The sequence below is a fragment of the Armigeres subalbatus genome, chromosome 3, assembly GCF_024139115.2.
Source record: "Armigeres subalbatus isolate Guangzhou_Male chromosome 3, GZ_Asu_2, whole genome shotgun sequence".
Taxonomy (NCBI): Eukaryota; Metazoa; Arthropoda; class Insecta; order Diptera; family Culicidae; genus Armigeres; species Armigeres subalbatus.
Genome location: NC_085141.1, coordinates 121,532,085 through 121,545,848, shown reverse-complemented (window position 1 = coordinate 121,545,848; position 13,764 = coordinate 121,532,085). Strand labels below are relative to the sequence as shown.

The window sequence follows — 13,764 nt, the reverse complement described above, 5'->3', positions numbered from 1 at the left end:
GCCTATCACTATGAAAGCTGTTCCCAGCTCGTGTGTGTTGTCACAGCTCTGGTAAATGGTATGATTACCTCTAAACGTTCGCACCGTTGACCCCTTCAAACAAACCTCCTGCAGCGCTACGATGCCGAATCCACGGTCCTTGAGTACATCGGCGAGTATGCGTGTGCTTCCGATGAAGTTGAGAGATTTGCAGTTCCAAGAACCGAGTTTTGTAATCGCTAGTCCTCTTTCGTCGCGGTGGTCTTCGCCGATGGTTCCGGTCCGTACTCTTTTGTAGATTGTTCGTTGCGTATGTTTTTTAAAGGCTGACTTGCAGGGCCTGACACCAAACCCCCTAAATTTCCGGAGGACCATTCCTCCTTATTCCCCATGGTGCACATTTTCACTTAGAGTCCCTCGCTGGCACTCGGACGATGATCAGCCGCCCCTAACATGGACCGACCCTGACATGAAGAACAGACGCTCAGTAAGATTTACACCTCCAGAGAGGAGCAACCCTTCCCTGTCAGCATACGACCATAGTTCCCACCGGGGTTGGTTACCCGATCTTCCCTAAGGTTACTCGTATCCAATCAATCAATCTTCTATTCATCATGGTCCAAAACTGACGTCGATCAAGAAGACGGAAATAGATCTATTCAAAAAATGCTCATACAAAAACATGACGGGAAAATGAATAATTGGGGAATGTTTTTGCTGGATGAACCATAAAATTGTTGGAATATCAGGTAGTGTTCGACGCTTCGCAGTTGATCGCAAGGGCCCCGTATGCCTGTCACTGACGAACAAAGCTCGACTCTGCGCATCGAATCATCTGTTAGGGCGCAATCGTTAATGCGGACATATGTATTATATATTCGGTTAGTTACTGCAAATAAATTCTTTTTCGAGTCCCTATAATGAAGCAGGTATCTCAAGCATACCACATCGTTGCTGCATGATTGGGGGCTGTCCATAAACCACGTAGACTCTTGAGAGGGGGAGGGGTTTTGAAAAAGTCTACGTAAGTCTACGAAGGGGGACGGGGGGGGGGTATATCAAAAGTCCACGTAGACTTTTTTTTGATAACAATTTGTGCAGCAGCTTTGTGAGAAGTTCACTTGTTTGATTTTTAGGTTTTTTTTGCTGGACTACGGCTTAAAACTACCATGGATTTCACATGGAAATTCTTCTATGTTGATAAGAAAAATTCTCTGATGTGTTCTATAGAAACTTTAGATTTTTTTTAAATTTCCTCTCCGATTTTATTGCGGATTCTAGGTACTAGAACATTTTTTGATTTTCGGCAGGAACTTCTATGGAAACGACAAGTGATTCTTAAGAATTTTCACAGGAAATTATGTCGTACTTCAACGGAAAAAGTCATTTGAATTTCCAAAAGACATTTTTTAAAACTTGTTTGGGGAATTCTCCGAAATTTCCGCGAGAAACCCTTCAGAATTACCATTGGAGATTTTCTAGAAATTCACGGGATCCCGGGAAATAAATTTGAGCGATTTGATCGACAGAAATGTATTCAAAATTATTATTAAAAATAAATTTTAGAGCTCAGGTTATTTCGCCTTATGTTAGAATTATTTTGAAGTAGACTTTACTGCTGCGTGCTCAATGTTGAAATACCTACATTACAAAAATAAGAAATTTCCCAATTTATTTTTCAACAGACAAAAAGGTTGATTCATATTTTTTCAAGACAATGAATATATGATCTTCATTAAAGATACTGTAAGACTGTAAGACTCTCTGGTCAATTTGTAGCAGGTTCCGGGTGTTCTGCGAAAGTAACTTTTTTCAGGGTATATGGCATACTGAACTTCTCCGTTGGCCAGGGGCCAATCTGAGGTTTTGCAATGGGACAGTATACTAGAAGAGTTTCCGCGACGGTGGTTCCGGTTTCATTAAAATCGGATCATTCTAAGCAAAGTTGAATGAATGACAAAATTATGCAAGTATGCCGTATACTTTATATCCATGTTGTAGCATAAAATGTAAGTATTCCTATCTTTTGATAGATTCTTTTAGAAGTCTGAGAAGTCAACAACCAATTTATTTTAGCTACCACGAAATTTAGTCCAATTTAGTTAAAAAAAAAATGAAAAGCATATCTCATCATGCGAAAACGATTATGAGCAGACGCATAGAATCGCAAATATTTTTTGAAATCATGAATACGTCTAATAAAAATGAGAGCTTCGAAATAAAAAGAAAAAAAGAAGAATTAACCATATGATTAAAGAAAAATACGAAACATAGACTTGAACAACTTTCACAGCATATAATTGCTGAGAATGAAAATAAGGGCTCAATTTCACATGGATATGGCCTCATATAAACATAGAATGGTTGACGATTCTGAATAAGTTTACCGTCCATATCCAAAAGCATCATCTCCTTTGCACCAGAGAATTTGGAGATTTCATCTTTATTTTGTTGTTCTTGTTCAAGCATAAGGTATGCGGTGTCGTGATGTGATCTTCTCTTAGGCCCATTGTCGCCTTCTGAAATATGACGTATTCCTAATCGATATAGTAGTCAAAGATCTGTGATATTGGAAACATGTCGCTCTGCACCACCACCTAGAAGCTTCAAGATTGCATCGCACAAGTCATGCAACTCTTCTTATGCATAATTTCATTTATTATCAATAAGTGGGAAAATGAAAAGGATTTTGATTTGTTTATTGGAAGAAGACATTTCCTCCATCAATTTTTAAGACGAAGTTTTATTAAGAAAACGAAGAGCAAATATTAGTAAAAATATAATAGATCAGTTCCTTAGATTAAGTTAATAAAACTAATATTTGTATCAAATTTAAAACCCGTAAAAGAATTTCCTGGGAAATTCGGGAAACTTATGTTCATATCCCGGGAAATCCTTCCCGAGAATGGAAGCCTTATGTTCCCAGGAAGTCGCAGGGAAACTTTTCTTAATTTCGGTAATTCTTCGGAATTTGCGCGAGGAATTGTTTAGACAGATAAGCAAAACTTTTCGGAATGTCCATAGGACATTATTAGAAAATTTACGGCAATTTATTCAAGAGTTCTATGGCAAATTCTTTGGAATTGCTATAGAAAATGTTGAAAATTTCCACGAGAAATTATTTTAATTTCCCACCAAAAACTCTATGAGTTTCCTCAAATAAAATATTTGCAATTTTTGTGAGAAAACCATTATCATTTTCACGAAAATTTATTCGAAATTTTTACGAGACATTCACCAAAATTTCAACAGAAAACTCTTTATAATTTCCATCGAAAATTATTCGGAAAATTCTTTGAAATGTGGAAATTGCTCCAAATTTGAAACAGAAATTTAAAAATATCGTAGGAAACCATTCTAAAATTCCACGGGAAATATTTCGAAATGTTCGTTTAAACATAAAATTACCTCGGAAAATAAATTAAAATTTTCACTAAAAATTACTAATAACGGGAAAACTTTTGGATTCTAGAAGGAAATTCCTGGGACTCAACTCGAAATTTTTCGAAGTTCTGAAAATTGTTCGGTTTTCTACAAATTTGAACCGTTCAGATGCGTTACAGATTTGAGGCAATGGCGTGCCTATGCAAAAGTGTCGGCGGCGGTGGCGCACACCTCTGTGAGGAATCGAGTTCAACAGAAATTAAATTGGCTTTGAGATTTAATTTCGGGAGCATGGACAAAGGATTAAATTTTATTACGTTTTAAATTGATTTTTAATTTGTTAGATTTTGTTCAGTTTAATTTTGTTTTTGAAATTCGAATTTTGTGGTAATATTGTGCTTCCAGTTGAAAACCAAAGTGAGCTCTCGCGACAATTGAGTTTTTCCTTATTTCCTGATGTCGCAACTGCATCGCGACTAGTGCGCATCTATGTCACCGTCGTGCGCCATGATGCGCACTAGTCGCGACGTAGTTGCGACAAAAGGAAACGGGAGAAAACTCGATTGTCGCGAGAGCTCACTTCGGTTTTCAACTGGAAGTACAACATTTACATACTGAAATTGATTTGAATAGCTGAATTGCTTAAAACGTGGTTGATCTCCATATTTTTTAAACAGCATATGATATTTTGTGAAATTTAGAAAAGTCTACGTAGACTTCAAAGGAGAGGGGAAGGGTTTCGGAAAAGTCTACGAAAGTCTACTAGGGGGACGGGGGGGTTTGAAAATGTGAAATTTCGGTCTACGTGGTTTGTGGACAGCCCCTTAAGTGTTTGATTTTGACGTGGTTTGCGAAGCAGCCATTTTTCTGATGCCAGCATCAAAATTATCGATTAATTTAGTACGAAGGTGTAATCATAGTCGTCGAAAACCTGCCATTGAAAATATGTTTTAAATATTATGATATTTTGGAGAAGTAGAGTGCTTGGTGCCGATCGAAATATGAAAATTTATTGACAATTTCCAAACCGAAAATTGCATAGACCGGCACCGGGAATCGAAACCAGCTACCCTCAGCATGGTCTTAAAACAAATTAATCTAACTAAAACCCCTCCAATTAAACTAATTCTAATTCAAATATAATTAAACTTTATTCCTAAAATTTGTAAAATTCTAAAAATTCGTAATAATCCATAACCTCCTAATTTTAATAATACCTAAAATCTCAAATTCTTAAATCTCCACGGCGATAAATCATGCATGAGTCAAATCCCATCAGAATCATGGCCAAGAGAATCGCTCATAACTCGAATCGCGATTTGCATCATTGCATGATTTTTACATGTCCTTCATTATTGAATGCATTGAATCATCTTCTTTTGCTTAAAACAATGGCTAATAAATCCATATGCATACGCCTCGATTACGTTTTGACGGTTTTGACGCTTTTTAGAGCGAAATCATTTTTGGGCGAGTGAGCAAAGCGACGCGATTCTGACCGATAAACTCAAACTCTCCCTACAGAATCGCAAGCGAGTAAGTTCGTGCATGAAGCATCGATGATTGAGATTTGAGTATGATTCTACCAACACTGCCATTTGCAGCGAGCATTTTGCTCTCAGAAAGTGACGTCACTGAGGCTTTGGTCCGATTCATAAATTAGGGGAAATTGGGGCAAGGTGGCCACCCTAAGCGGTAACCCTTGTAAAATAGTGACAGTCCTTCGAATTCTACTGATTTGTCCCTGAAACTCCTTTATGATGACATAAGTTTCAATAAACACTGATTAACGACGTTTTAGTATCTTTCAACTGGTTTTAAAAAAGGTGTTTTTATGATGCCTATATACCATATGGGGCGATATGACTCGGGGCAAGACGAGTAAGGATCAAAAATTATATCAAAAGTGTGCAAAATTTATTTAGAACAGGGGACATATTTCTTGCACTTCTAGGAATTATGTTCAAATGATGTTTCGCTTGAAAATGTTGTATTCCATGTTGATTCGTTGACCACTGTAGCGCCACGACAATATATCTGAATTTGCCTAAAACTATTTTTACCGATTAAAACCATATCCGTTGTTCATCTCTGAATCAGGCAGAAACTATTTCGATTATTTTTAAATGTATTTAAGGGTTAGGCGCCTTTTAGGCCCCAAACCCAACTCAGTGGAACAGCGACGGAAACGGAAAATTTGACAGAAAATATATGGGCTAACTGTCAATATTTCAAGAACAAGTAAACGTAAAAAAAAATAATGTTGTTTATTATTAATATTTCTAATACTTTTTTTGCCAAAGCAGGCGCTTAATGAAATGTATAAGAAAAAACTTATACATCGCATTAGTCACATACATTCGGAAACTTATACTTTTCATTAACTTATGAATGTTATTAGCTTTTTGATATGGGATCATTCATTAGGTGGCATAATGAAGAGTATAAGTATTTTCGAATGGTTTTTTGCCATAACATATTTATAAGGTTATTTTTTTATGTGTAGAGTTGTCAAAGTCAAACTTGCTCTGCGAGCAGGGTTATTTAAAAATTATTAAACTGTCACTTTAAGGGCATTTTTAGTAGAGTTATAAGAGGAAATGAAATTGGCACTGTAAAAATACCATCTTCAACAGACGCTGTAGTATAAAAAATTCCAACAATTTCGTTAGAAAATTTATAACTAGAATACTGCTCAGTTGTATCTTTGCACGAAGTTGCAAAAGAATTTACTCGAGTTTTATTTTCTTCAAAACAAAAGTAGAACGCTTGATCAGCTTCCAAAAATTCAGTTCATTGACATCACAGCAGTATAAAACATGTGCAGTTTTTATAACTGCTATCAAAGATGCATTTTCCGTTTTACATCTTTGACAAAGCATTGAAAAATGACCATGAAAATTCTCCACTGGTCCATTGGGTGTTATGTGTGTCCTGTTCGTTGTCTCATGCTAGGTGTTGAATGTTCAGTCTGTACGACCTCTGGTCAAAGACGGTGTTCTTGTTTTTTTTTAACAGTAATTCACTTTGTAAAGTTCTACACCGTTACGTATTATTTGTATCTTGGACCTAAACCTGTGCGATTGATGAATGTCGCAAAACTTCTATCTCATCCCACTCGTAGATACTCAACTCTGGGTCATCAGGTCTACCGGCTTATACTATAAGTGGAAGCTCACCCAGCAGATGGGCCCCGTCCAGTTCACTCACGGGTTCTATCAGTTCCATCGAGCACCAGACAGGTGCCGTTGCATCGCCTACGCCAATTGGTTTACTGGCCAGCTCCAGTGTGATATCCGCTCCGGTTACTGGACGACCTACCGGTGCCAAATCAATTGCTAGCGGCGAGAAGTTCATCGTCGGCGCCAAGTAGGAGCTCTAATGTGGCAACCAGTGTCTAAATTTGTACATATTTGTAAGTATTTTGTTTAGTTTTATTCTGAATGTGATAAGAATGCAAATGTCACTTGTCTGACACTTACGAAGAAAACAATATCTATGTAAATTCTTAACAGATCCAATTTTATTTTTATTTTTATAATCGCAATAAAAGAGTGAGAATTCTGAAAATGCTGGATAAATAGTTTACACAACATCGACTAATAAAAATAATGAGTTACTATTAAACTGCACAGTTTTTTTACATTCTTCGAAGGCCTGGCGTAGTAAGTACCTAACTCAGAGTAATTCAGTCTAATATAGCCATTGCCCATCAGTCCATGTTTTCCACGACGTGACCAAACAATAAAAAAAATCGTTAATACGTAGGTAGGTAGTTTTTTTTACTTGCCAATAGCTTTACCGATAACTTTACTATCTTCTTTTCATTCATGCTTGTCTGCACCCTTTTTCTGATTTCATACCGTTTGTTTTACGCAACTTCACAATTAAGTTTTATTCTTCATTTTATTCTCTTATCTCTCCATATATTCTTATCTATACTTTGGATTATTCTATGAGTCGAGTGACGTGAGATGAGTCGATTTTAGCAATTCTCACGTGAGGTGACCATTAGGGTCTCGCCGACATTTCTCACCAACACGAACGCAGGTTCGTGGTTGCAAACAATCCCATTTGATTTTGCCGTGACAGCTGCTCGTGGTTGCAAACAAACCGAGTAAAAGTGTGAGTGAAACGTGCGTGTAGGTACACGATCGCTGAAAGCCTAATGTTATTGAAATGGGGCTATACGACTTTTCTCACGTCATTCGAGCGATCTCACGTCACTCCACTCGTAGAATAAGCCCAACTGTTTCTAGGGATCCTTCATTCAGAGATATGTGAAAGCGGCTATCTTGAGCCAACCGAGCATTAGGAACTGTTAAAAGCTTAGCCGAGCCAAAAGAACATTAATAAAGTTCCGTTTCCCAATCCATGGAGTCACAGTGGGTGACTATCGTAATCCGGCGGTTTTGCTTTAATCCCACAGTGTGTGGTATTGCGTTCCGATTTTGTGTCCTTTGCTGACCAGTGCCACAGTGCGTGGCATTCGTGGACCTCCCAAGAGCGTTTAGTGGCCAGCGTCACCGTGTGTGACAGCCGTGGCAACCCATATCCGGATGTACAGTCCATCTTGGATTTCGTTCCCCGTTACAGTCCCCAATAGGTAGCGATCATTCTCTAATGTTTTTTATATAAATAAGTTATTATTTCAATATTATTGAACGAGAATGAGCTATATATAACATGACATTGTACAAATGTATCATACATGCCAATCTTTTATTTTAAAGGCAACAATATATAAGAATGTTAAACATTTAAAAAATCAGAAGGGTTTTGTACAATACACTACCGCAAGGTAGACGATGGACAACGTAAGGATTAATTTCATATTATTCGGCCACTCGGCCGTACGAAAACCATTTTTTTGTTAAATATCAGATCACTACAATCGTGTTTCGAAATGCAAAACGGGCTTTGTAGTCATATGGCTGCTGCTTCTGCCTCATACGCAGCAGGTCGTGAGTTCAATCCCAAGTCCGTTCCATAGAACTGGAAATAGACTTCCATACCGTTTCTGTTTCTATTCCTATATACCTTCAACTTGAATATTCTAGCAGTAATCTGCTAGAATTGGAAATGATTTATAAAGCTCGTTTCCTACATCCAATTAGAAATTCCATCAGTTGCTTTCTCCTATCTATCACATTGGCAGCTCGTTAACCAAGACGGACCTCTGCCTCTCGAACCTAACCCAAAAATTCCAACAAATTCCGCATGAACTCGTGGCAAGTGGAGAGGTATATTCGGCTTGTAGTGGGCGAGTGATTGCATCATCATTTCCTCCCCCTTCTCTACATTGACTTGCATTCTGACGTGGCAGGCGCCAGTATGACCTAGCAAATGAGATCACCAGTACTTGTACATTGAAGATGTGTGCTAGTCCCAAGCAAACATCTGTTGGTTCCCTGTGCAAGAACAGCTGATCTAGTCATAATGTCAATCAAGCTCAAGCTAAATATTCTCAATCCAGTTAAAACCCGGAATTGGGGAATAGCGAAGTTGGATTTTTCTCACAATCCGTACGTTAAACCTAACTTCGGAAGTGGTGCGCTGTTTTCATATCGCGAAGCGCTATTCAGCGCACCACTTCCGAAGTTAGGTTCAACGTACGGATTGTGAGAAAAATCCAACTTCGCTAGCACCCAATTTCGGGTTTCTACTGGATTGAGTATATCTTGTTTCGAAATGGACAAATTGATATGAAATTTGCGAAAAAGAATACACGTGCGGTGGACTTGAACCCTCAATCTCCTACTCTCTAGATAGGCGTTATAACCCCCACACAACAAGCCCACTTAAAGGTCACGTTTGCGGAAAAGCCATCAGAATCTGAGTACCAACCTCCATCGCGGTTAGCTCTTTTTTGCAAATTGAATATCTTCGGATGCTTAATTTGTCCAATCTTCACATGTGCGTTACTGTTGTATATCCACAGTCAAGCGAGTGCACATTGTTTATTAAACGAGAGGATTACACTCTATGCCCCCAACAACGGGCTGGGCGGATTTGTATACAGTGCGAATCAATCACACTCTGCTGTGCCAAAGGCTTGCTTGGCTAAAGCATTTGATGAGTTTGATTGCCCTGCGCATGCGGTCGCGTGTACTCAGACGACTAATGACGGTGGAAGACCGACACTTGATTACAATTAATTGCATATTATTCGGCCGTACGAAAACCATTTTTTGTTAAATATCTTGGCTGTGCATATGCACAGCACATGTTTCGAAATGGACAAATTTATATGGAATTTGCGAAAACGAATCCACGTGTCCTGGAGGGACTCGAACCCTCAACCTCCTACTCTCTAGATAGGCGTGATAACCCCCACACAACAAGACCACTTAAAGGTCACGTTTGCGGAAAAGCCATCAGAATCCGAATACCAACCTCCACCGCGGTTAGCGTAGAGGTTAACCTTATAAGGATATTATTGTAACACAATACGCATTGTAGTTTATTATGGTTATGATTTTACTAAAGAGTTATTATTTTGTTGGTTAAAATATGATGAGTATGGTTAAGTGTCTTTTGAAACATGTTGTAGATTGTGGAATCTTGAGAGAAAATTTCACTTGGCTGCCACTGACGCCAACCACGTGAATTAATAATTGTAGCACCTCCCTACGATGCATCTTTCAAATCACTAATCACTGCGAGAGCTTGAACTTTTTCAAGGACTGCCAAAATCTTACGAGATTTTTTCTGAAAGAAAAATCTCACGGTTTTCACTCCGTCAGACTTTAGTTTCTGTCGGCAGCAGAATCACGAGCGCGCGTCAGAGAAAGCATGGATAGCAGCAGTAGCAGGTCAAGTGAAATTTCCCTTTAATTGAAATTGAAATAAATGAAATTGCTACTTTAACTTGACTGCCACTGATGCCATCCATGCGAATAAATATTTGTAGCATCTCCCTTCGACGACGCGCCTGCTACGGACGGCAACTTTCTGGCAACTTTCTCACTTTGAAGAGAGTATTTGGTTGGCTCTGATATTTTTACTGGGTAGGACAAGAATTGATACTTTCAATAGTTTATCGTAAATAATAAAAAGTTTTAATGATAGCGGGCTTGGTAGTCATATGGCTACTGCTTCTGCCTCATACGCAGGAGGTGGTGGGTTCAATCCCAGGTCCGTTCCATTCTCCTACTTTGTATCTTACTCTTAATTTCTCATGTTCTAGCAATCGCTAGAACTGGAAATGGACTTCCATACCGTTTCTATTACTATTCCTATACCTTCAACTTGAGTATTCTAGCAGTAATCTGCTAGAATTGGAAATGATCTATAGAGCTCGTTTCCTACATCCAACTAGAAATTCCATCAGTTACCTTCTCCTATCTATTACATTGGCAGCTCGTTAACCAAGACGGACCTCTGCCTCTCCAACCTAACCCAGAAACTCCAACAAATTCCGCATGAACTCGTGGCAAGTGCAGAGGTATATTCGGCTTGCAGTGGGCGAGTGATTGCATCATCATTTCCTCCTCCTTCCCAACATTGACTTGCATTCTGACGTGGCAGGCGCCAGTATGACCTAACAAATGAGATCACCAGTACTTGTACATTGAAGATGTGTGCTAGTCCCAAGCAAACATCTGTTGGTTCCCTGTGCAAGAACAGCTGATCTGGTCATAATGGAGTAGCAACTACGAGCAGTCAATCAAGCTCAAGCTCAAGCTCAAGCAATAATAAAAAGTTTCAATGAAATTGAAAAAAATGCTGGGGAGTTTCCGAGTCGATTGATATATAAATCTAAAAAATCCATCGAAAGATAAAGGCGATATCTCGCTTAACTTTTCAAAAAAACCTAAGTAACATTTTTTCATGAATTAATTTGAATACTGTAATTCAGCGGTTCTCAACCTTTCTTGAGAGGAACCCCTCCAAACTTTCGCATGAATTGAGGTACCCTCTCTTGAAAATAGGCTTCCAAGCCTTTGAAAAAATAATTCCGAGCCCTTTGAATGGAGCCTTCGGTGCCTCTTGAAAGAAGCTTCTGAAACTCTTGAAAGCAGGCTTCCGCACATCTTGACAAGAGGCGGCTTTTGAGCCACCTTTGCATCCAAGCCTCTTGAAAGAAGAATTCTGAGCTTCTTGAAGAGAGGCTTCCGAACCTTTTGAAAGGAGGCTTCCGTTTCACTTGAAAGTACACACTCAGTTTTTATTTCTATAGCTCGACAAAGATCCGCGCAGCCGTGCGCCAGCAAAATAAATAACTCATATTCCGGCAAAAATAGCGTTTGTTAGCTGATTTTCGGCAAATTATTTGCTGATTATCAGCCTCTCGGATGGCGGCTTTCGAGCCCCTTTAAAGGAGGCTTCTTTTGCATCTTGAAAGCACTCTTCTTAGCCTCTTGAAAGGAAGCTTCCGAGCCTTTTTAAAGAAGGATTCAGAGCCTCTTGCAAGGAGGCTTCCGAGCCTCTTGGAAGGAGCTTTCCGAGCTTTTTGAAAAGAACCTTCCGAGTTTCTTGAAAGGAGGTTTCCAAGCTTTTTGTAAGAAGGCTTCGGACTTTCTTGAAAGGAGCCTTCCGAGCGTTTTAAAAACCCTCTTAAAAAAGACTTCCGAGCATTTTGGAAGGAGGCTTCCGAGGCTCTTGAAAGAAGGCTTCCGAGCTTCTTGATAAGAGGCTTTCAAGCCTCTTGCAAGTAGGCTTCCGAACTTCTTGAAAGGAGACTGCCGAGCCTCTTGAAAGTAGTCTTCCGAGGCTCTTGAAAGAAGCTTTCCGAGCCTTTTGAAAGAACCTTCCGAGCCTCTTGAAAGTAGGCTTCCGAGCTTCTTGAAGGGAGCTTTCCGAGTATTTTGAAAATAACCTTCTGAGCGTCTTGAAAGAAGGCTCCGACTTTCTTGGAAGGAGTCTTCTCTGAAAAAAGCCTTCATGCCTCTCAAACGAAGGCTTTAGATTCTAGAGTTCAGTTCAAAAGCATATTTCCAACATATTATTCAACATTTTGTTTAGATCAGGTAGACTACATTGAACATTTTTCAAATTTGCTCATTCGACGTTTTGTCCGTTTGATCTTTTGTTCCGCAGCCCTTGAGCAGGGCAGGATTTAATTGGCTTTGATTTACTGATCACCATGCATGTTATGTACAAGACGAAGTTCAAAACTTTTATCAAAACAATTATCAAAATTTTATCAAAAAGTTGCGATTGGAATTCAATACGTCCGCCATTACGCATTGTTGTCCAAGGTATCCCCTAGGGGCAGCGAAGGTACCCCCAGGGGTACATGTACCCCAGGTTGAGAAACACTGCTGTAATTAATAGCTTTCATGTTGTTCTGTTGATTGCACTATTCAAATTAATTTATGATAAAAATGTTACTTAGTTCATGTTCATTACATGTTCAAAATCTTACATGATTTCGTGACGGTCCCCAATTTTAGATTCTGATTTGACACCCAGTACCTTCGGGTAAAACGTTGTCCAACGTCAAAAGGATGTATTTCAATTCCTGCATGCTTATATGCTTTGAGGTATGCTAGTGATAACCTTTTTATGAATAATGATTCAAAATAATAGTGTTTTTAGTTTTTCTGCAAAATGGGTCATACCGCGAAATGGTACTCCGCTAATTCTCATACAATCTCATAAATTATTATTAAATGATTGTTGTTGAGATAGTTATGCCAAATGATCATTCGTTTCCAACGATTATGCCAAATGGTCATTCTTTCAAATAGACCTTAGACATTTGACTCGTTATGTAAAAGAGCAATAAAACAAACGGCATTATGCCGAATGGCATTGTACCATATCCCGAGCAAAGTCTGAGATCATAATTGGAGCAAATAGAAAACATAGGGGAACGGGTTGGCACTTCATCTCATAGCTCCCATTTCCATCCCATCAAAAACGAAGCAATGAAAAGGTATTTGATTTGTTTTTTATTTTTGTGATTTTTGTATTTCTCTGTTTTGTGATGATATGGATATATGTTCAGTGAGATGGAAAACGGAACAGTTCCCCTATTTTGGTATCAACATTTTTATCATCATGTTTTATGACTATTTTGATTTCAGTTTGCTGTTGATTTCTAAATTATATGAACTGATATTAAACTTATTACTTATTTTGTCATCGAAAACCAACATCAAAATCAGTTTTCATTCAATTTGCGACAGCAGAAATAGTTATCAATTTGATGTCACCAATATGTACAGTAGCATTTTGTTATTCTCAATCCAGTTGAAACCCGGAATTGGGGGATAGCGAAGTTGGATTTTTCTCACAATCCGTACGTTAAACCTAACTTCGGAAGTGGTGCGCTGTTTTCATATCGCGAAGCGCTATTCAGCGCACCACTTCCGAAGTTAGGTTTAACGTACGGATTGTGAGAAAAATCCAACTTCGCTAGCACCCAATTTCGGGTTTCAACTGGATTGAGTA

At 38.7% G+C, this 13,764-nt stretch overlaps 1 protein-coding gene across 2 annotated transcripts in view; it reads left to right on the top strand.

The window, feature by feature from the left end:
* The window catches only part of LOC134224036 (MYND-type zinc finger-containing chromatin reader Zmynd8-like), a 48,265-nt gene extending 40,949 nt beyond the window's left edge, over window positions 1-7,316 (top strand). For both annotated transcript variants that reach the window (XM_062703274.1, XM_062703275.1), the window contains exon 8: window positions 6,488-7,316. In XM_062703274.1, the coding sequence (XP_062559258.1) occupies window positions 6,488-6,736 (249 nt within the window). In that variant the 3' untranslated portion in view covers window positions 6,737-7,316. The remainder of the gene's footprint in view (window positions 1-6,487) is intronic.
* Window positions 7,317-13,764: the final 6,448 nt, after the last annotated feature.